Source organism: Callorhinus ursinus, unplaced genomic scaffold, assembly GCF_003265705.2.
Source record: "Callorhinus ursinus isolate GAN/ISIS: 27379988/994484 unplaced genomic scaffold, GSC_fseal_2.0 scaffold132, whole genome shotgun sequence".
In the NCBI taxonomy this organism is placed as follows: Eukaryota; Metazoa; Chordata; class Mammalia; order Carnivora; family Otariidae; genus Callorhinus; species Callorhinus ursinus.
The window spans coordinates 75132-98934 of NW_027397194.1; the positions used below are offsets into that span (position 1 = coordinate 75132).

Here is a 23803-nt window from a genome sequence, read left to right on the forward strand (position 1 = left end):
AGTGTGTGATGTTGGAAATTCTCTTACTATCTTAAGAAAATTGATGCTTTTGATATTAATTCCAGTTAAGGTATACATAAAGATAAAAAGAGTTTGAGAGTGGAATGGCATCTAAACTTTAATTTTGTTTTTTACTCCCTGATTACCATTACCATTGCTTTAATTTAAATTCTCATATTTTAATGAACTGTTTCAGTTTACTTTGACTAATCTCTTTGTCATCAGTTTCTACTCTACATCTGGTTCTATATTTTCCAGAACATGTTTTAATGATGTAAAGGGAAGTCAAAGTGGTGGTGATGTAACATTGATAAGAATAGGAAATGATGTTTTTGCAAAATTTTAAATTTAAATTGAATTCTTGGAATTCCTTTCTGTCGATTTTAGGAAAGGGGTATGAAAGAGAAATTTCAGCCTCCTAGTAGAATTGTTAGAAATAAAGTATTGTGTTTAGCAGAAATCCAGAGGTAGAAAGAATGATCTGTGAAGAGTATAGCGGACCTTGTTTGAAATAAAAAGGGGATTTCAGAGGGTTTGGGGGAGGGGGAGGAAGATTGGGGAGGGGCTTCACAAATCGAGAAGGGCTACATCACTGAGGTACAGAATGGGAAGGGGATGAAGATGCAATGAACTTCAGGAGGGGAGGTTGGGGACTGAAGATCCATGTTAATTCATATATTCACTACAGCTTCTGTTTTAGACTTCTTGTTCTCATTTCCTCTCTACCTCTCCTCCTCTATGTTGATGCAGGAGTTGTTTTTGAGCTCCAAGGAAGTGCAGGTATTTGAAACTTGTAACTTTCTTTGTGGGAAATTTTTATAGTATGAGTTCTATTTCTTTTTTTTAAAGATTTTATTTATTTATTTGAGAGAGGGAGAATGAGAGAGAGAGAGCGAGCAGAAGCCAGGGGGAAATGGCAGAGGGAGAGGGAGAAGCAGACAAGGGGCTTGATCCCTGGACCCCGGACCACAATCTGAGCCCTGAGCTGAAGGCAGATGCTTAACTGACAGAGCCACCCAATGCCCCAATATAATATGAGTTCTATTTCTTTAACAAATAAAGGAGTACTTAGATTTTCCATTTCTTTTTGTACCAGTTTTTGGTAAATTGTGTTTTTCAAGTAATTAGTTTTCAAGGACTCATCCTATTATAAATAAAATTTTCAAATTAGAACAAAACTTGTTCATATCGTATCTTTTGCATATTGATAGGATCCATAATGATAACCCCCTTTTCATCCCTGATATTGTTAATTTGTGTATTTTCTCATTTTTTCTTTATTGGGTCTACTAGAAGTTATCAGTTTTATATTCTTTTAAAAGAATCACCAATGAACCCTGTTGATTTTCTTTATTGTAATTGTTTTCTATTTCATTAATTTGGATTCTTAGTTTACATTCTTCTCTTTTGGTTATGATTTGCTGTTTATTTTGTAGATTCTTGAGTTGGAATCTTAGATATTTATATTTAATTTTTCTTTTGTATTCTATTTTTTTGTGTGTGGCCCTATTTAAACTTTCTTAGCTAAACTATCCTCTTTTTTTATTATGTTGTTAGCCACTGTATAGTACATCATTAGTTTTTGATGTAGTGTTCAATGATTCATTAGTTATGTATAACATCCAGTGCTCATCACAACACGTGCCCTCTTTAATACCCATCACCCTGTCACCCCTTCCCCCACCCCCTCCCCTCTGAAACCCTCAGTTTGTTTCCTGGGGTCCATAGTCTCTCATGGTTCATCTCCTCTGATTTCTCCACCTTCCGATTTTCCTTCCCTTCCCCTCCTCCGTGCTATTGCTTATGTTCCACATATGAGTGAAACCATATGATAATTGTCTTTCTCTGCTTGACTTACTTCACTTAGCATAATCCCCTCCAGTTCCATCCATGTCGATGCAAATGGTGGTTATTCATCCTTTCTGATGGCGGAATAATATTCCATTGTATATATGAACCACATCTTTTTTTTTTGGCAGTTGATTTTTTATTGTTATGTTAATCACCATACATTACATCATTAGTTTTTGATGTAGTGTTCCATGATTCATTGTTTGTGTATAACACCCAGTGCCCCACGCAGAACGTGCCCTCTTTAATACCCATCACCAGGCTAACCCATCCCCCCACCCCCCTCCCCTCTAGAACCCTCTGTGTTTTTCAGAGTCCATCGTCTCTCATGTGAACCACATCTTTTTTATCCATTCATATGTTGAAGGGCATCTCAGCTTCTTCCACAGTTTGGCTATTGTGGACATTGCTGTTATGAACATTGCATGTGCCCCTTCTTTTCACTACATCTGTATCTTTGGGATAAATACCGAGTAGTGCAATTGCTGGGTTGTAAGATAGCTCTATTTTTAACTTTTTGAGGAACCTCCATACTGTTTTCCAGAGTGGCTGTACCAGTTTGCATTCCCACCAACAGTGTAAGAGGGTTTTGTATTCTAATGTATGCATTAAGGAAGTGTCAAGGCTCTAGACTTTCTTCTAAGCACTGCTTTAGCAGTATCCCGCTAAGTTTGATATTACATGATTTCTTTTGTATTTTATCATTATGAAATATATCTTCTTTATTTTTAAATATATTCCTTGCCCTATAGTCTTAGTTTGTCTGATATTAATATAGAAAACAACAGCTTTCTTTGATTAGTACTTGCATGGTCTATCTTTTCTGACACTTTTAATATGTTTCTGTATTTATTTCTTTACTATTAATTTTATTTTAAAGAGGAGGGGAAGGGCAGAGGGAGAGGGAGAGAGAATCTCAAGCAAGCTCCATGCTCAGTGTGGAGCCAGATGCAGGGCTCGATCTCACGACCCTGAGATCATGATGTGAGCTAAAATCAAGACTCAAATGCTGAACTGACTGAGCCACCCAGGCACCCCTGTTTCTGTGTTTATATTTAATGTATATATGTTTTTGCGGATGGTATATGGTGAGTCTTACTCCTTTTCCCTAGTTTTATTGAGATATAATGGAAGTGGTGTCTTACTTCTATTCAGTATGATTATCTTGCTTTTATTTGGAGCATTTAAATTATTTCAATCTAATGTAATTATTGATATGCTTGGGTTTAAGTCTACTAACTTGCTATTTGTCTTATGTATTCTTTGTTCCTATTTTAATCTTTGAGTATTTTTAGTATTCTATTTTATTTACTCTGTTGGTTTATTAGATATATCATATCTAATGTATTCTTTGTGGTAATTCTAATGTTTTTTAGATTTACCATAATGTTGAAATTATTACTCCTTAATCATATTTTAACTCCAAATAATATTGTATCACAATATATAATGGAAGACCTTACCACGGTATACTTCCATTTCCCTCTTCTTGTCATTTGTGCTATTGTTGTCATAGATTTTATTTATAAATATATTATAAATCTTATAACACATTGCTGTTATATTTGCCTGAAATATTCTATTATTTTAAAAATGAGACAAAGTTTTTTATATTTACCCACAGATTTATCATTTACAGTAGTCTTTATAAGCTTTGGGTAGATCCACGTTTTCATCTGTTACTATTTTCCTTTAGCTTGAAGAAATTCCGGTAATACTTTTGTGTAATGCAGTTCTGGTGGCCTCAAGTTCTATCATTTTTTATTTATTTGAAAACATTTTCATCTTCATTCAGTTTTGAAATGCATTTTCACAGGTGATTTTTCTATCTTCTCTCTTTGTGCTTCAGAGAGAAAGCTTCTGTTGTTCTCTGTTTAACTTCATAATTCTTTTATTCTGCAATGTCTAATCTTGTAAGTTAATCTAGATAATTTCTCATTCCAGATATTGTATTTTTCAGTTTTAGAAGTTCCATTTAGTTTTTTTCCAGTTTTTAAAAATCTGCTTTATGTTTCATTGAGTATATTTATATAAATGGTTTAAAGACTTTGTCAGCTAATTCAATCATCTAATTTCTGCATGTTTTTAATGCTTACTCTTTAAAAATTAAAAAAAATAAAACACTGATGAAGAAAATGAAAGAATATACAAATAAATGGAAGAGTTATCTTGTGTTCATGGATTGGAAGGAGGCTATTCTTATATCCTAGGGTTTCAAGAGAGACGGCTCGAACCACACTCTTCCTCTCCTGACTCTCTGAGCTTTCTTAACATCCAGATTCATCTTTCCCACTTAGGTAACATAAGAAGTTCATGGAATATTTTGCCATAAAAAATTATCAGATAGATAAGTTTTGTACTCACAATTATGGATTGGTTATAATGTCTATATTTCTAATATTGAGTCTGTCTATAGGGTGTCATGCATTCATGGATACAGACCTCATGGTTTTCCCTATCTTCAGTCACTTGAGGGTTGTCTTCTGGGAAAGGAAGCTGACCAGAATTTGAGCCCCACAAGTCTCAGGATGACTTTCTAACCTGTCTGGCTGACAGATCTCTACCATCTTATAGCCCATATCTCTCTGGTTTGGTTTTGTTCTTCATACTTCTGTACTCAAGTTTGAATGCCTACATATTATGCAGTTTCCTTGGGCTCAAATGAGGAATTCGCTTCTCTAACCAACCCCAAAATATATTTTCCTAATGTTCAGCTACTCCAAATAATCTGTTTTCAGAAACTGACTCATGGAGGTCCCATTCTGACACCACTATTAAGTCCTCTTCTCATTCCCAATGCCTGGGAAAAGAAAACTTTTATTATGACATGTCATGGTCATATACCATTGTCCATGACATGTCACTTCTAACTGCCAAGCAAGAATCATGAACACTTACTTGGTTTGGTTTTCTTTTTTCTTTTAGGATTTGTGCGTCTAGCTGGAGGGGATGGACCCTGCTTAGGGCAGGTAGAAGTGCATTCTGGAAAAGACTGGGTTCCGTTGTCCGATGGGAACTTTACATTACTCACCGCCCAGGTCATCTGTGCAGAGCTAGGGTGTGGCAAAGCTGTTTCTTTCCTGGGGGATGTGTCCTTCAGAGAGTCAGATAGAGTTTGGCCTAAAGAATTCCAGTGTAAAGGGCACGAACCTGAGCTCTGGTTTTGCCACAATGAGCCCTGTCCAGGAGGTGCTTGCCACCGTGGGGCTGTTCAAATTTTCTGTTCAGGTGAGATGCAGAGTGGGACTTCAACCTCGCCACAATACTCTCCCGGGGTAAAAAAGACATGAGATTTGGCTGAAAACTTGTCTTCTCCTCCTAGTGTACACAGAAGTCCGACTCATGAAAAATGGCATCTCTCAGTGTGAGGGACAAGTGGAGATGCATATTTCTGGACACTGGAAAATGCTTTGCGCCTCACACTGGAATATGGCCAATGCCAATGTTGTTTGTCAACAGCTTGGCTGTGGAATCGCTGTCTCTACTCCAGAAGGAGCATACTTTGTGGAAGGAGGTGATAAGATTTGGGAAGCTCGGTTTCACTGCTCAGGGGCTGAGTCTTTTTTGTGGAATTGCCCTGTGACTGCCCTGGGCATTTCTGATTGTACCCATGGAAACACAGCCTCGGTGATCTGTTCAGGTAAGAGAGAGGAAAGGACTAACTGGTACTCAGGATGCTCCTTGAATGAAATGTCCCTAAGAGCAGAGAGTGTGGAAAAATTATTTTAAAAATGAGATAATCCATGATAAAATATGGTTCTTTTCATTGTTTGTTTGCCTTTCAGTTCAAGGCAAGGAATATTAAGAGGGATATCTTTTAAAATTAACACTATTATTTAAATATAGCTGAGTATTATTTACAGAGAAAGTATGTAAGTAGTAAGTGTGTACACAGTAACTGTGTAACCCCAATCCAAATCAACAAAGAGATCATTAGCAGCACCCCAGAAGCCACATTCATACCCTACCAGTCACTATGCCTACCCTCCTGTCTGAAGAAAACCAGTCTCCTCACTTCTATGCTATAGAATAGTTTTTTCTATTTTGAACTTCATATAAAATCATAGAGTATGTTTCATTTTGTGTCTAACTTCTTTGATTCCATACCATGTGTGCAATTCATGCATGTAGTTGTTTATAGCAGTGCCTCACTCATTTTTATTATTGTAAAGTATCCCATTGAATGACCGTGTGACCAGGTATTGATCCATCAACTGATGGTGGAGTTTTGATTTATTTCCAGTTCTTAATTATTAGAAGTAGTAATGTTATAGATAGTTGTGACAGTGACTTGTGGTACAAATATGTATGTATTTATTTTAGGCGTTTAACTCTCGACTTTCTTTTTACTCTCTTAATGGTGTTTGTTGATAAGCCAAGCTCCTCACTTTAACAAGGTTCAGTTTATCACCTTTTTTTTTTTTTTGCATAAAGTGCTTCTTATGTTCTTTGAAGAGAACTTTGTCTACCCTAAGATCCTGAAGATATTCCTCTATGGTTTAGTTATCTTTATTTCACGTATAATTGTATAGTCCTGGACTTGATTTTCACATGTGATAGGCATCAAATTTCATATTTTTATGTGAATATCCAATAGACTCAGAATTCTTCCATAAAAAGACACTTTCAGTGCCACCTTTTTCATAATGAGTCTATAGTACGTCTGAGTCTTCTTCTGGACTCTAATCTGTTCTGTTGTTTCCTTGTCTATTCTGGCATGAATGCCCCAGTTCAGAAATTATTATAACTTTGTAGTATGTCTTGATATGTGGTAAAGTTACATCTCTAAACTTTGTTGTTTTTCTTCTCAATTGTGTTGATCATTCTCGGTCTTTTCCATATAAATTTTAGAATTAGCTTGTCATTTTTCACCGAAAATACCTTGATGATCTAATCCAAGATGGTGACATAAGAGGCTCCTGAGTTTACCACCTCCTACAGACACACTTTTCCAACTCTTATAAGTGAGGTAGGAATTATTCTCTCTTTTTAGTTCTTTGGAAGATTGGGTGTTAATTCTTTTTTTTCCCTATGTACTAAACTTTTTATTTTTAAATAAACACAAACTTACAGAAAAGTTGCAAGAATCATGTAAATATCAGAAAGGACCATAAATATAAAAATCTGACAGGGACATGAGAACAAAGGTGAATTACAGAGCAATTTTCCTATATGCATGCAGTATTCATGAAGAAAATGTTAGCCAATTGAATCTAGAGATGTACAAAAATTAATACACCACAACCAAATAGAGTTTGTCCCAGAAATGCAGTTAGTATAAGATATACCAATTAACAAAACTAAACAAAAAAGGAACCACATAATCTTTTCATCAGAGGGGGAAAGACATTTGAAAAGATTCAAGAAGCATGATAACATTTGTTAGCATATTGAAAATAGAAGGAATTCCTTCAGTCTGTTAAAGGCCATATAACAAAAATCCAGAGCAAATGTCACACTGATGATGAAATATTGAAATATTTTTTCCCTGGGATGATGGAGATGATATTAATATCTACTACCAATTTTAGAGAGCAAAAAAATTTAAAAGTATAAGAACTAGAAAAGAAGAAATAAAACTTACAACATGATTCCAAAAATTGCTTAAGTGCAGAAAACCCAAAAGAATCTGTAGTTAAATTATTAGAAGTTACAGTCTAATTATAACATTGCTGGATACAAAAATCATGTACAAAATATATTTAAAAAACAATTTTTAAATTAATATTAATAGATAGTATCAATAAACAGAAGATAAAATTAAAAAATGTACTAGTAAAAAACATAAAACACCAGGGAGAAAATCTAGTCAAAGACATAAAAGATTTCCAAGAGAGATTAAAGATGTAAACGATGGACAGATACACCACATAAATGAATTAAAAATACTAAATATTGTCAAAGTCACTTACCTCAAAGTCTATCTGTAGATTTACTCCAATCTCAATCAAAATGTGATCATTTTCTTAGCAAAAAATTTTTAAATTTCAGCTTTCTTGAGGTATAACTGACAAAATTGTAAGACATTCCAAGTGTATAGTGCGGTGATTGGATATACATATACATTGTGACAGGATTCCCCCCATTCTGGTTAATTAACACAGCCATGGCTTCACAAATTTACCTTTGTGTGTGTGTGTGTGTGTGTGTGTGTGTGTGTGTGAAAACATTTCATAGCAAATTTCAATTATATAATATGATGTTATCAACTATAGTCACTATGTTATGCACGAGACCCTCAGACTGATTTATGTTATAACTGGAAGTCTGTACATTTCTGCAAAACTGTCCCCATTTCCCTCACCCCACAGTCTCTTGCAACAGTTATTCTACTCCATAGTTCCATAATTTTGATTCTGTTTTTCCTTCAAATTCTTATTTACATTCTAGTTAGTTAACATATAGTGTAATATTGGTTTCAGGAGTAGAAGGTAGTGACTCGTCACTTACAACACCCAGTGCTCATCACAGGTGCCCTCCTTAATGCCCATCACCCATCTAGCCCATCCCCCGCCCATCTTCCTCCATTAACCCTCAGTTTGTTCTCCATAGTTAAGAGTCTTACAGTTTGCCTCCGTCTCTCTTTTTTTCCTCCTTTCCCTTTGTTTGTCTGTTTTGTTTCTTAAATTCTACATGAGTGAAATCATATGGTATTTATCTTTCTCTGACTGACTTATTTCACTTAGCATCATACTGATTTTGATTTTTTTTTTTTTTTTAGATTCTACCTAAAAATGGTATCATGTAGTACCTGTCTTTCTCTTTCTGGCTTATCCTATTTAGTGTAATGTCTGCACTATCCATCCATGTTGTCCCAAATGGCAGGATTTCCTTCTTTCTCGTGGCTGAATAGTATTATATTACATTATATATACGACACATCTTCTTTATCCATTCATCTCTTGATTGACTACCATTGTTATAATTCTGTTACCTAGTTCATAAGCCTGATTCAGAATTTGCCAACTGTCCCTAATACATATTTCACAACAAAAAAAGAGTTGAGGAAATATGCTGCATTCACTTCTCATATCCCTTTAGTCTTTTCTAATCAGGGACACTTCTCTAATTCAGGACACTTCCTGAATCTTGCTTTGTATTTCATGACATTGACTTTTTAAAGAATACAGGCCAATTATTATGTAGACTCTCCTTCCAATTTGAGCTGTGGCCATTATCAGGAGAATTAAATCTTGTGGAAGCCTGGTAAATTGGTATTAGATCCCATCCTGCCTGAATGCAAATTGGGATTTGGCAGTATTCAAAGTAGAAATTGAAAATATTAGCAAAGCCAATCACTGAACACCAATCTTCCTTACCTTGTTGCACAGTATGAATCCTGTGTTTCTAGCTTAATTCTATTTTGGTCAATATATATATATATATTTTTTTCCCTGAAAAACACATTTTAGTGATTTCAGCCCTTTGAAAATTTTTTAAATCTCATTTTGGGGGGGGGGTATAACATGTGATCAGCCTTGTTAAATGACCTGTATGACCTGGGAATAATGTGTATTCTGTGGGTTTGAGGTAAATAAATATTTACTGACTGATTTTGCTGGTTTGCTCTCTTAGTTACTGAGACTGATGTAAGGTATTTTCTAGTTACTATTGCATAATACATTTCTTCCAAATCTAGTCACTTAAAGCAACCACTTTAATTTACATAACACAGATCACTGCTCATTTCCCCTCCAGCTTCCAGTCACATTTTCCTTACCTCCTGTAGTCCTCATTGACAGCATTGCCCCAGCCCATCCAGCTTCTGCCTACTGCTGTGTTCCAAAGGTAATGTCACATGTTTTAGGTGGCATCACAGTTTTGGGCTATTACGGATAAAGATACTATGAGCATGCATATACAAGTCCTTTTGAAGACAAACATTTCATTTGTCTTCAATAAATACTTAGTACTGTGGCAAGATTAAGTTTTCTGGTTCCCCAGAAGCAAATGTCCTAAGTGAGTTCAGGGGAGGCTGCCTGACTTTTCTCACCTAGTTTTGAAAGTAAAGTAGTATTACTTTCACTGCATTCCATTGCTTACAAACGACTCGTGAAGGCCAGCCAAAATTCAAGGGAAGGAAGCATAGATGCCCACCTCTCCAAGGATGCAGTATCAAAGATTTTGGGGTATGTTTAAAAACCACCAAGGTATATGAAATAAGTGATTGTGGGTTTTTAAATTTCTACTTTTAGTTCTGTACATTGTGCCTTTATATATCTAGGACTTAGTAAATATGAATGTTAGACTTTTTCAGCATGACTTTATGTCCTTGCTTATATTTTCCACTTTTTGGCCTTTCTGGGCCTCATTTTTGTTGTATTTCCTTCTGATTTTCCATTTTACTATTTCTATCTTGTCCTGATCTAATGGGCTATTATACTCACCCTTTGAGTTCTTATTTCAAATATCGACTTTTTCAGTTCTAGAATTTTTATTTGATTTTGTTAATATTTCTCTTTCAAAATTCTATCTTTAATTCCCTGAACATTTCAATCATGGTAATTTAAACTCCTTGTCAGGTTACTCTAATAACTGGATACCCTGTAAATTTCTTTCCAGTGCCTCTTTTATCCTTCTGGATTTTTGTCAAATCTCTTCTCTTTTATGCCTGAGTATTTTTTTTAATTTTAATATTTTTATTTAAATGTAATCTCTACACCTCCTGTGGGGATCGAATTCACAACCCTGAGATCAAGAGTTGCATGTTCTACAGACTGAGCCAGCCAGGCACCCCTTGCCTGGGTATTTTTGATTGACAGACATCTTAGATGAAAAATTATAGAAATCTTTCAGAAAGGATTTTATTTTCCTTCCTCCCGGCAAATGTTTATGGACAGATCACTTTGTTTAAGGGAATTGAAGCACTTAGACACTGGGCACCTATCCCTCTGAAGAATTGTCTACGTTCAGTTCACTTTTCCTTCTATGGTACAAAGGCTCTGGTTTCAGGGTGCCTCCTCCTTGGCTGACCCTGAATTATACGGTGTACCCTCTGAGCCCTATGAGTCTGGCAAAACCTCTGCTGAACTTTTCAGCCTCTTAGCTATAATCTTTGAATTGACAAAGGACTCAAGGGGAAAGTGGCTCACGTCTGCCCTTTACTTTTCTCTTAGAGCTTGGCTCCAAAAATTCTCACTGCCTTGGTAGCTCTTCACCACTTTCAAGCAATACTGATATATCCCTACTTTCAAAAATTCATTCTTAGTGAAGCACTTGGCTTGAAACTAATCTGGAATTGTCAGAAGCAGAACCTTCCATAAAGAGGTGAAATCTAAAATTACAGTAACATTACTGTTATGTTACAGCTTTCATCTCAGACCCCCGCCCTAGGTTACTCTTTAGTTTAACTCAGTTTCCTGTTCCTCGACCCTACCAACCCTCTGACCATGCTGTTTCTGCAGGAAACCAGACCCAGGTGCTGCCCCAGTGCAACGACTCTGTGTCTGAACCCGCAGGCTCTGCAGCCTCACAGGAGATTGCTGCCACCTGCTCAGGTGAGGGGTCCCAGGGGACCAGAAAGCCCTTCTCCTTTCCCGTGATATGCTCCAGTGGCTTGATTCTCTCCTCAGATCGCAGACAGCTCCGCCTGGTGGATGGCGGCGGTCCCTGCGCCGGCAGAGTGGAGATCCTTCACCAGGGCTCCTGGGGCACCATCTGTGATGACAGCTGGGACCTGAGTGATGCCCACGTGGTGTGCAGACAGCTGAGCTGCGGGGAAGCCCTCAATGCCACGGTCTCTGCTCACTTCGGGGAGGGATCAGACCCTATCTGGCTGGACGACCTGAAGTGCACAGGAAAGGAGTCCCACATTTGGAAGTGCCCTTCCCGGGGCTGGGGGAAGCACAACTGCAGACACAAGGAGGACGCAGGGGTCATCTGCTCAGGTCTGCCTGCATGCTGTCCACAGGCTGGACCAGGAGGTGGGGGCTCTGGAGGACGGGAGTCTGAGCCCTGAGGGGTGTTGCTGAAGGGCCAGAGGAGAGGAAGACTTCCTTCCACACTGCCTGTCTTTCTAGATATGAAGATTAGGTGCTTTCTTTTCCTTCTGCGGCAGCTGATGTTCAGGTCCTTCTTTCTCAGTAAGAGCTCCTGACAGAGCCGTTTCCTACAGTTCCCACTGGAAAGCAGGGCTCGATCTTCAGTTCTTTATGGTGGTAAAGTCTTGAGATCCTATTGCTGTTGAAATGCATTACCACAGAATTAGTGGTAGAAACAACACAAACTTATTAATTTACAGTTTTGCATGTTAGAAGTCCAACAAGGGTCTCACTGGGCTAAAATCAAGGTGTCAACAGGGCTGCATTCTTTCTGGAGGCTCTGGGGGAGATTCCTTTTCCCTGTCTTGTCTAGTTTCTTAAGGCCATGTGCATTCACTGGCTGGTAGGTAGCTCCCTTTCTTTCTCTTCAAGCTGACAGTGTTGCCTCCCTTTGACCATTCTTCCACAGTCATGTTTCCCCGACTGAAGCTGGGAAAGACTTCCCATTTTAAAGGATATTAGGTCTAAGGATGTGATTGGATTTGGGCTCACCTGGTTAACCTGCACTACTCCAGGTTAATCTCACCATCCCAAGGTCCTTACCTTAATCACATCTGTAGAGTTTCCTTTGCCATGTAAGGTAACATATTTGCACAACACCTTGGGGGGCCATTGTTCTGCCTACCACCCCACTTTCCACACTCCCTTTCGCATACTCCATCAGAAATTTTGTCAAGAAGCAGGATTCAGCTTCCCCTCTGTGTAGAGTACCAGGTGGGTATGCCTTTCTGTTCATATTCTACTACATCATTGTGGTGGAAATAGAAACACAGACACAAACACACAAAATCAGTTAAAAGGGAGATCAGTTTCAGTCTTGCCACCTAGTGGGTGCTTCCTCGGCAGAGTCAGTGATGAGTGTTCACAATCACTGGCATGGAGAAAAAAAATCAAGAGCGTTGAGTGGAATGTTTACTGTGGACTGTTTCCCCCTCTCTCCCCTCTCATATTTAGACTTTCTGAATCTCAGGATGGTGAGCGAGGACCAGCGGTGTGCTGGGTGGCTGGAAGTTTTCTACAATGGAACCTGGGGCAGTGTCTGCCACAGCCCCATGGCAGACATCACCTTGTCCATCATCTGTAGACAGCTTGGCTGTGGAGACAGTGGGACCCTCAACTCTTCCATAGTTCCCAGGGAAGGTTCTAGACTTCGGTGGGTGGATCAAATCCAGTGTCGGAAAACTGATTCCTCTCTCTGGCAATGTCCTTCTGACTCCTGGAGACGAAACTCATGCTCTTCAAAAGAGGAAGCTTATATCTCGTGTGCAGGTAACTTACTGTTTCTATGTGTCCGTCCCAGTCCTGTAGGATGTTGTTAGTGAGATTTATATCTTCAAATCTAAGGGATGAGTTTAAGATAAGACTACAAATGAAGTTTGGATGATTATTTAACTTACACTTCCCAATCTTGTTTCACAGGAAAAAATAAGGAAACTTGTGTTTCATGAAAAATACCAGAAGGATTGCATTGAACATAAGCAATACCCTGATAAACTTTCTAAGCAATTGCTAATTAATTAGGAATAGTTAAGTGATATCCCAACACATTAAAGTAAAGAAGGGTCAATGAGGAATCAACCCTGATTGTTTTGTCTCTTAAGCTAATGGTATTTTACTCTGGAATGCCAGATGCCGATTGACACCAATCAGATTGGTTTTTCAGTCAGTCTGGTGGTACATAGTAACTGAGTGCCTTCTAGGCACAAATTTATGCTGCAGGCAGGAGGATGGAGAAGAGAAGAAAATGTAGTCTGCACTATCACGGAGCTTACAGTCCAGTGTTGAAAACTCTCATTAGCCAGAAATTTCATGAAGAGTTAGAAAGTGCTGTGGAAGTGTGGAGCTGGGGTAAAAGAAGAAATACTTGGAAAGCTGAAGGGTAAGAGTTTCTCAGAGGAAGAAAGTGGAGAGATCACTTGGGTCAGTGTACATACTGAGGTGGGAGGAAACATGGTGTCTTTGAGGCACTGAGAAAATCCCATCGTGGCCAGAGCAGAAAAGGATGAGGGAAAGGGCTGCAGGGTTCCCCTGGAATGATGAGCAGAGCCAGAGACCTCTCTGAGGCAGGCCCAGGAAGACATTCCTGTTAAAGAGGAATTTGTTTATCTTCTTGGCTGCCTCATCATGGAGAACTGCTGAGAAGTCAGTGGCCCCATGTCCCCATGACTTTCTGCTTGAATTTGTTTCTTCTAAGAGACCCTGAGGTTCCCAGTTTTCGGGGGCTGATCCTGTCTCCTCTGGGACTTTCATTAACTACCATGTGCTTAATCTGTCCCCCTCATCTCACTCTCTCAAAATGTTCTGCAGAAACTGCTGGAATTTGGAGCCCATCCTCTTCAAACTCCCTTATGCCCTCCAAGTTCCCTTCACTTTCACGTTCTGATCAAAACCTGACTTTTCCCTGAAAACACCGATTTCCCCGTCACCTGGAGGCTCTTTTTTTTTCTCTCAACACACTTTTCTCTGGGCCGAGACTTGGAATGGGTATACTTCTCGCTCTCAGCTGTCACTTTCAACAATCCCCCTTCTGTCTCTCTTCTCAACACCTGGCTACTTGAAATTCACGCCATGAGGCAGTACTGCCTAGTACTTGTACTTGTTGCTGTCACCATCCTAATCTGGTCACTCTCCTTGTCCACTGAAGACTGCAGCACCAGACTCATCAGGTTCCTCATCTCTGTCTTACTCCTGGAACCACTGGTACTTACTACAACCTCCTTAAACACAACTGAGACAGCAGTCTGGTCTCTCAGTTCATTGACTTCCTCATTTCTAAGCATCTTTCCTTCCATCCTATCTCGGCCTGTGCATACACCACTGACCACCACCAACTGTACAACTTGAAATCTTGATTTCTTTATTCCGTGCTCTGACCAGTGCTTCCTATCCTTATGGCTCCTAACCCAGAATGCTCTATTTCGAATAATTGCTTGTCCCCAGGGAGATACCCAACATTTTCCCCTATCAGTTTTTCTTACTTTTCTACTTTCCTCATGTCTGCACATTTTTTTCTTAGCCAGATTAGATAATATGATCCAACATTATAATCATTCTCCTTAAATTTATTCGACTCCCTTGCCTCCTCTTTGTCAACCTCACCTGGCAAACTTCACCTGGTTAATGTCAACAACCTGAGTACTCCTTGTCTGCACTGGACTAAGGCAAAGGCAGGAAAATAACACATAGTCAAGTTGCTAGCCTACTTTTGGATTCACCAACACAATCTCTAATGTGAGTTCCACAGTGTCTCTGAGTACTACTGTACTTCTTCAATATGTGTGCTTGCCCTATCTTTTTTTTTCGTGTGCTTGCCCTGTCTTTAAAATTATATTTTTTACATATTTTCTGCTCCCCTCGCATTGTCAGCACCGGATCCCCACCATCTATTCTCAAATCATGATCTGCCTCTTACCTCATTGAAAAACTAGAAAAGTCAGCTGCCAACTCCTCACCTTCCTTTTACCAAGTCTCCTTATCTGTGGTCTCTGCGCATACTCTGTACTCACTTGGCCTCCTGGACCAGTGGCCTCAGTCCTAGCAGTAGGCCAGCTCTTCTGCTCAGGCTGTGGTTCCTAACTGCCCTCGTCCAAGTCTTCACTTCTATTCCCTCTAATTTGCACCATTGACTGCCCCCTGTCTCTTGGTTTATTCTCATAAATATATATATGGGTTTGTGTGTCTCACATCTTGAAAAAGACCTGAACAAACAGTTTTCCTTGACTTCCTTGCCTAGTGCCCATCCCCCTTCTCTCTCCTCCTTGGCCATGTTTCTGAAACTATGGTCAGTAACCACTCACAGTCTTCACAGTTTTCCCTCTTCTACTATTCTAAACTCATCCCGTTAAGTGTTAGGGTCCACCATTCCTCTGAATTGGTAAGGTAATGAAATGTAGCAGACATTTCTCTCTCCAGTATTCATAAACTTTTAGCAGTGTTCAGCAGGTTCACTTCTCATTCCTTCTCATTTTGCTTTCTCTTGACAGTCACTCCACCTCATTGTTAGATAGGAGTGGTTGGGATCACTGGGAATATAATTGCTCTCAAGACAGGCTCCAAGGAACACTAACTTTTAGAAGCTAGTACACTGTGTGACCTGACATGGAATCAGATGCAGAGCAGACAGAGAGATAAGAACCCAGAAAATACTGTGTCTGGAACTCAGGTTAAAAAAATAGTTTCAAGGAAAGGGGGATGGTGATATATACTAAATTCTACTAAGGCTTCAAGAACGTTTGAGCTGAAAAGTACCCAGTAGATTTTGGGCATTGTATGTTATTGACTGTTTAATGAGAACATTTTTGAGGTGGGGTAGAAACCAGAAATAAAAGTATCAATAAGGTGATGGTTAGAAATGTATACAACACTTTTGAGAAACAGTGAAGGGCAAAGAGTGAGAAGTAAGGTGCTGAAGTGTAGTATTCGATACTGGAAATAGATTTATTTTAATTGCCAAGTGGATTAATTTGTTGTTGTGTAATAGGGTGATCTACTTGGAGAAGTGACACAGGCACACTTCATTGTCTGAGGGCATGTGTCTCCAGTGCAAAAACAACTGGAAACCATGTCATAAGATGTCGGTAATTAGGCTAATTAGCAGAAATGCCAGAATAAATGTAACCTGATTGTTGAACTTTGAAGGACTTTACCATGGAAGAGGGAGAAGAATCACCATGAAGTAGCTGATCCAGGGGATAGGACACCAGCTGCTGGATGGGGGTTGCAAGGAGGCAGGTTTGGGTCCATAAAGGTATCTCACCTTGTGATGGCCCCTCGGGGAATGAACAATACCAACACTGGAGTCACGATGGGATGGACAGCACCTTCCCTTATATCCATTTTTGCCTATCTCTGTGTTTCTTTCCTGAATCAGTGACACCTGCTCCTGCTGGGGTTGTATCATGCTTGGCACTAGGGAAATTGTCTTCTTTCCTCTAGTTTCTTTTATGCTTAGAGAGAGAGAGACCAGGTCCTTTCTTGTTCGCTTAAATTACAAAAACACTGCTTACTTATAGTAAGCAGGGAATATATACAAAAAATGTAGAAAGAGAAATGAATCACAGCCCATGACTCCTTGTCTATTTGTACACTTCTGTTGTAAACAGGATTAATGGACTGGTAAGTACTGTTTTTGAAAATCATCCATTCTCATTGAAACATATCCAAACTCATATATCCTTAAAGGGTTTACGTTGATGGTATCTTGTTATTTGATTTTACAAAATTGGGATTATATCACACACATTATTGTTATATTAGCTTGTATTGCTTAATATATCATGGCTATTCCTCCAGGTAGATCTAACTCATTTGTAAATCAGTGGTATAATATTCCAGTCATCAGAGATTGCTAGTCCAGTTCATGTAACCATTTACTTATTTACTGGTAGTCTGATTGGTTTTGATTTTCCCTCTTTATAAACAATATAAACCTGCCTCCTTAAACCCTTCATCCATCAGCGAGAGTCCTGCCCTTGGAGCAGCTCATGGTGATTCTCCTCCCTCTTCCATAATAATCCTTTCGTACATGTATTTCTACATACAGGTGAGTTTTTTTACTGTAGGATTGCTCTCAATGTTGATATTATTAGATCAAAGAACACACACACATACATTTTAATAGGTATTGTCAAATTACTTCTGGGGACTCTTTTCAATTGTCTTCTTCGTATCTAGAGAGAATGCTTGGGTTTATAAAAAACTGGAGTATTAAACTAAAGCCAGATGATATAGAAGCTCCCAAATCAATAAGCTTAAAAAACCCATGTCTCATGCTAAAATATTTGAACTCTGAAATAAGGATTGACAGTTGCTTTGCTCCTGGTTTCTTTCTCCTTCCTTCCTTTCTGCCTCCCTCCCTCCCTTCCTTACTGTTTTTGCATTTTACAGTGTTTTCCCGTCCCTCAACACTTTTCCAGTTCCTTGTTTCCCCCTCCTCCTTCCCTGCCAGCTCAGGTATATCTTGGGAGTTGTCTGAAGTCCACAGCCAAGGGAGAGCTTGGTGATAGATATTTCAAAGGCAGAGGCTCACTCTCTTCCTTGCTTCTCTTTCTTCACCTCCTTTTCTTGTCCCTGTGAAAAGCCAAGCGGATATTAAGCTATAAGACCCTACACCGATGAGAATTTTCCACAATCAAACACGATGAGTTGTGTGATAGTGAAGTCTCCAGTCCTGAAAGTGAGCAACCACCCAGAAGGGGTCCTGCCATCATTTTCTGAGATGTTCCTGGGTTAGAAAGTTGGATAGGATGATATGGAAAGAGTACACCAATTGTGGTATTTTATGACAAGTACCATGTATACTTCTGTTTTCTTGTATTGTTTCAAATTTCTGTTTTTCCTTTGGTTTCAGTTTTTTATGCATTTTTGATCCCACGTTTGTTATCTGTGTCCCCCTCCATGTAGTTTTTGTCAGTATATTTGAGTATCATGCAAACATTTCTGCTTACCACTTAGCCATTTGTCCACTTAGCCGTTTTTCTGAGTCCTCCTTCTTCCAGTTCTTTACAAAAAGTGTTTTCTTAATATAGTAATCTTTGCTTGTGCACATGTCATAATGAAAAATAGATAAGGAAAGTTTATAATGTGTTATATAATTTCCCGTTAAAAATATAAATGGAATACTGAATGCAAACTACTTCTGTGATTCTGGATGTTAACAAAATATCAACTATTATTACCACAAACCATTAATATCAATTTGTATCCCCTTTGTTATCTTACTTATTAGCAAGAACTTAAAGGAATTATGTTTTACTGGATTTTATTCACCCATCCATTCAATAAATATTTATCAAGCCCCTATACATAGTATTTATAAAAGCTTCTCAATGCACACTTGTTGAATGAATGTATACAATGTGGCAGGCACTGTCCTAATAGAAACACAGAGGTGAATAAGACATGCAAGGTATTTCCTTTTGTGGAGCTTGTGTGTGTGTGTGTGTGTGTGTGTGCGCGCACGCACACACACACATGCACACGTCTGTGTTTTATTTATTGTGGAATGTGGAAAGTAATAAACCAGTAAATGGATAAAATAATTTCAGGTGGTGATAACGGCTATGATTTAGTGAGTGTCTCAGTAACTCAGCCCCTTAGATTAATTACAAAGCCAGGTATTTTCACTTGTCATTTGGACTGAGCCAAGTACTTTAGATAATCTTGTTTGGGGCAAGACCACCCCCAGCTGTCCCTGATCTAGCACTTCCCCCTTGTCTGCTTCTGCAGGAGTGAGACCCAAGAGCTGTCCAACCGCTGCCCCCTGCACAGGTACATCAGCCTCTTCTGCCTCCCCTGTTGGCTCCCAAGAGCTCCTTCCTTCCCAGCAGGGGCAGTAACAGAAGGTGCTGCTGCCTTTTCAGACAAAGAGAAGCTCCGACTGAGGGGAGGAGACACGGTGTGCTCAGGGCGAGTGGAGGTTTGGCACGAGGGCTCCTGGGGCACAGTGTGTGATGACTCGTGGAGCCTGGCAGAGGCCGAGGTGGTGTGTCAGCAGCTGGGCTGTGGCTCTGCCCTGGAGGCCCTGCAGAAGGCGGCGTTTGGGCCTGGAAATGGGAGCATCTGGCTGGATGAGGTGCAGTGCAGGGGTAGGGAATCCTCCCTGTGGGACTGTGCTGCGGATTCCTGGGGGCAGAACAACTGCAAACACGAGGAGGATGCTGGAGTGCGGTGCTCTGGTGAGTGGCTCTGGTTGAGCTGGAGCAAGGGTGGGGCAATGGGGTGGGCTAGGGGAAAATGGGAAGTTTGCATTCAGAAAGCATCTAGGTGCTGTTAGCCCTGGATCTAGGACAGGAGGAGGTCTTCACATTAATGTTGGGGTAATTGAGGGGTGATTTCAGGGCTCAGGTAGGGAAAATGGGCTGCCCTGCACTCTGACCAATTACTGTACTGCAAACTCCTGTTTTCTCTTTAGGTGGAAGAACAATATTGCTGTCTACTACAGCAGGTACAGTGCCACCATCTGTAGGCAGGGGAGAATATTCAGATTCTTGGGCCTATTCTGTGGAATCTGACAGAATTAGCCAACTCAGAAAAAGGAAAGATCCTGAAGAGCCATCTGCTGGTGGGGAGGTCTTAGGGCATTTTCCTTGGGGAAGCTTCCCTTAGTTCCCTTCAAATTTCCCTTGCCCTTGGGCCAAGGGAGGCTGGTTCCTGTTACAGAACCTAAGGTTTTCCCATTTGCCCATGAATGTCACTCCTCCACAGCAAGAACATGAGTGTCACCTTTCTGCAGCTAGATGCCTATCCCAGGAGTTGCCTGATGCTCTGGTCTGGGGAAGCCCGGAGAACGGGGTTGCAGTTGTGTGACTTGGCCCAGCACCCCCTTGGACCTCATTGGAGTGGAGTTCAATTTATCTCAGGACAAGGCCTGGGGGAGTGCCCACCAGGGTCAGAGTCAATCCTGTTATGTCTGAGGCTGGGACTTGTCCAGGGTGCTCTGGAAATGCTAAAGGAGTTTCCCTGGGTCCGTGCCCTATTCCAAATCCTATTGGCTTTATTCTCCTTAGGGATCAGACCAGGCCCAAATCTTGTCCGTGGCATCTTCTCCCTGTCTGAGATGCTCTGCCTCATACTGGGGGCCCTTCTCTTCCTGGTCCTCGTCATCCTGGTGACTCAGATGTACAGATGGAGAGCAAAGCACAGAGGTGGGCTATAGGGAGTACAGGGTAACGTGGGAAGTGTGTGGAGGCAGGAGATGGGGCCAGGTGTGAGAGGGGGGAAAACCGTCTTTGAAAAACTCCATCTGCCCCACACGAAACTCTAAGGGCTGAATCTATAGAGTCTCTTAGGATGCAACACTCATAAGTCATGGCTTCTCTGTGAGACAAGAAAGAATAGGGGCTGAGCTGTGGACACAGAGTCAGACAAGGGAGAGAGGTGCAGACATGGTACATGGGGTAGGAGGGACTCTGCAGGAGTCCTGGCAGCCCTGAGGCTTTTTCCCTGTGTGAGCACTGGGAAGAATGATTAGCTTGTTGGTTCAGGATGAACTCAGGGGGCAATCTCTCACTTGCTGGTGGTTTGCTCAGCCTTACCCGGTTTCGAAGATGTTCTCAATGAGGCTGTGTACGAGGAGATTGATTATCTTACGACAACGAAGGAAGATCTGCTGGGCAGCAATGGTGTGTATCCCTGCCTTGCCCTCCTGTGCCCTCTAGTTGTCAGCCCCCCACTGTCTGTGAGCCAAGGCTTCTCTGCAGACCCCATACCTACCTCATGCTCACTGAAGCAGCTTCTCCAAAGGCAGCAGAATGGGTTCCTGCTGAGCCCCTGTGAGCTCTGAGCCTTCTCTTTATACTGCAGTGTACTTTACACTACTATATACTCAGCCTTCTCTGAGCCACACATCGTGCTCCAGCGTTTCTTCTCAGCCTTACCACATGTCCCGTGGGTGTGAGAGGGTGTGTTCTGTTTGTTTTGTGATGTTTTTCTCCACATTAGGGGCCCTGTCAGATGACTCTGTGACTAAACTGCCATATTACAGTAGGGATGGTGAGGAGAACAGTGACTTTCAATCTGCTCCAGGTAGTAGGGGTGAATCTGCCTTGGCTGGGTATTCGGGGCAGGGGACTTCCCTTCACGGAGATGAGATTCAAGAGGGACAGTCTCCCTTTGACTGGAATTAGAGGGGTCTCCTCTCTCCTTCTCTGGTTGCTCTGATGTGCCTCATGGTGAGGCTGGGCTTTCTGTGTCCAGAACCACCCTCATTCAGTTGCAACAAATACACATTGTTTTGAAAAATAACATCTGGAAAGTGTAATTGACCAAATATCTTAGTAAGGCACAATGGTGTAAGAGTTTCTTTGAAATATGTAGTTTTAATCAGGAAATATTGAGGTGTTTGGATTATTTTTCTGGTTTATGGACACATAAAATGAAATATATGACCTTGGAAAAGACCTGTTAAAACATGGAATGAATAGCACCTCTGTTTAGCAGCCATTAGAATCTCTGTGGCAGAAGGGATTTTAGGTATTACCTAGGCCAACCCGTTTACTGTGGTTTCATCTGACCCCTTTGTCTGCCCTTAAAATCCCCAGCTCAGAGGACTGATGCCCCTAGTGAGGATTATGATAATGCTGAAGAGGTACCAGTGCCTGAGGCTCCTCCTGCCTCCTGGATGAGTGAGGGGGAAGTGCCCCCAGAGGAGGAGAATGGGATGAGGGCCTCTCAGACAGGTGAGTGGGGTTAGTTGATCTCTTGTAATCTTTTGTCTCTGTCCTGGAAAGGGTGAATTTGAGCTCTTTATTGCTCATCCTTCCTATAGATTAAAAATTCAGATGATTTCAAAATTCAGATGATCTCATATCCTTTGACCATCTTCCTTTCTTTCATGCTCTCACATTCCTTGGGGAGGGGGAGCATCACTATACTCTTGGTAACTGCGTCTCCATAACTTCATCTTTGAGGTGCTTGCATTAAGACACAGATTAGTTTACCAAGTCCAAAGATAGAACGACTGTTCTGGTAACATTTTTGTGCTGTCTCATATGTGAAAGGCATTTAGAGATTTAAGAAATATTGCAATATTGGAATTTGTGAGGCATTTGATAATTTGAGATGCACTGCAATCATGTGTTAGCACTAATATGTACAAAGTCTATGATATATGGTAGCCTTGAAAATTAAAGCCATGATGGTGGATTATAGAGTCTGAATTTCTGGGCAGTTAAGGGCCAATCTGTTCCAGACGTTTCAGTGGTCAAATGAAGACGCTCATTCTCCAGAGAAGAGTGTTTCTCCATTTGAGGGCCAGTGTGACACTGGGGAGGTGGCAAGTATGGAACAGATCCTGTGATTGTTTTTGTGGGCATTTGGGAACACAAGTCAAGGCCATCAAGAGCAGAGTGGGATTGTCAGTGAGGACCTGAGATTTCTCCAGGTCTCCTGTGCCCTTCTCTTTCCGAATTAAGATCGGTAAATTGTGAAAGGAGAAATTTTCATGTCCCTTATGATTCTTACCATTCTTGGGCCATCTCTGCTGAGAAACATGTCTTCATAGAGCACCTGTGTTGGCCATGGATCTCCTGTGATAACAGTGTTTCCCAGAGACCCACATTGACTGGATCCTGATAGGATAACCTTGACATATCTTTACTGTAACTATATTAAATTGTCTGAGTCCCCTTGAACATTACTTGATGCTTCATCATCACCACTTACTTGACTTGCTTCCACCATGGGGCACTGTCCAGGCCCTTTGTCCCAGTTCTAATCAAACTTCTCTTTACTGCTTCAGGCTCTTCTTTACAGTTCTCTAGAGGGGTTGCTGGTCCTGGAAAAGAAGAATCTAATCCCTGGCTGCTCCAGGGGGAAGAAGTGAACACTGTGTATGATGACATTGAACTAAATGCCCTTGGAACATCCACTGCGGTTTTCCCATGACGTTGCATTAAAAATGAGATAAGGCCTTGGATATTCTAATTGCCTGTCTTTCAATAGAGTAGTGCTGACTTATAATTGTATTATATGAAATTACTTAAAATTAAATATTCTGAATAAGGTACTTTTTGCTTTGTTGATTATTTAGCAAGTTTTATCTCGATTCACAGTTTCCCTCCAAGGAAATACAAGGTGAGTATATTGACCTGTTTTCTTACCTCCCCTATAGGCTACTCAAGGCCTTACTTTGCCTGAGTTCATGAATGTTCCAGGCTCTCTTTCTTAGACAAGGGACTCTAAACTTGGTCCATACTCATGCCCTCATTCCTACCAAGATGAACTCATGGGAAAAAAAAAAAAACCAATCCTGAACATTCATGTATGCTCTTCCTTGAGATGTGGTATCATCTGTTTTTAAACAATTCCTAGGTACCAGACATGGGTAGGAATTTCAAAGTTGAGGGTGGGAGGTTGGCTAGGAGAGAGAATGGATACAGCTTTCCTAGCCTGCCCAAATTTTCATGGATCAA

The 23803-nt window shown here is 40.5% G+C and overlaps 1 protein-coding gene across 9 annotated transcripts in view; it reads left to right on the forward strand.

The window, feature by feature from the left end:
* The window catches only part of LOC112816300 (antigen WC1.1-like), a 41597-nt gene extending 18200 nt beyond the window's left edge, over positions 1–23397 (forward strand). For 3 of the 9 annotated variants that reach the window (XM_025862723.2, XM_025862730.2, XM_025862727.2), the window contains 12 exons: positions 4777–5079; positions 5174–5491; positions 11256–11774; positions 12846–13160; positions 19119–19160; positions 19253–19567; positions 19804–19836; positions 20399–20536; positions 20921–21013; positions 21333–21416; positions 21932–22069; positions 23131–23397. In XM_025862723.2, the coding sequence (XP_025718508.1) occupies positions 4777–5079; positions 5174–5491; positions 11256–11774; positions 12846–13160; positions 19119–19160; positions 19253–19567; positions 19804–19836; positions 20399–20536; positions 20921–21013; positions 21333–21416; positions 21932–22069; positions 23131–23276 (2444 nt within the window). In that variant the 3' untranslated portion in view covers positions 23277–23397. The remainder of the gene's footprint in view (positions 1–4776; positions 5080–5173; positions 5492–11255; positions 11775–12845; positions 13161–19118; positions 19161–19252; positions 19568–19803; positions 19837–20398; positions 20537–20920; positions 21014–21332; positions 21417–21931; positions 22070–23130) is intronic. The other 6 variants (XM_025862725.2, XM_025862728.2, XM_025862724.2 and 3 more) reach the window with 6 other exon arrangements.
* The last annotated feature ends 406 nt before the right edge of the window (positions 23398–23803 follow it).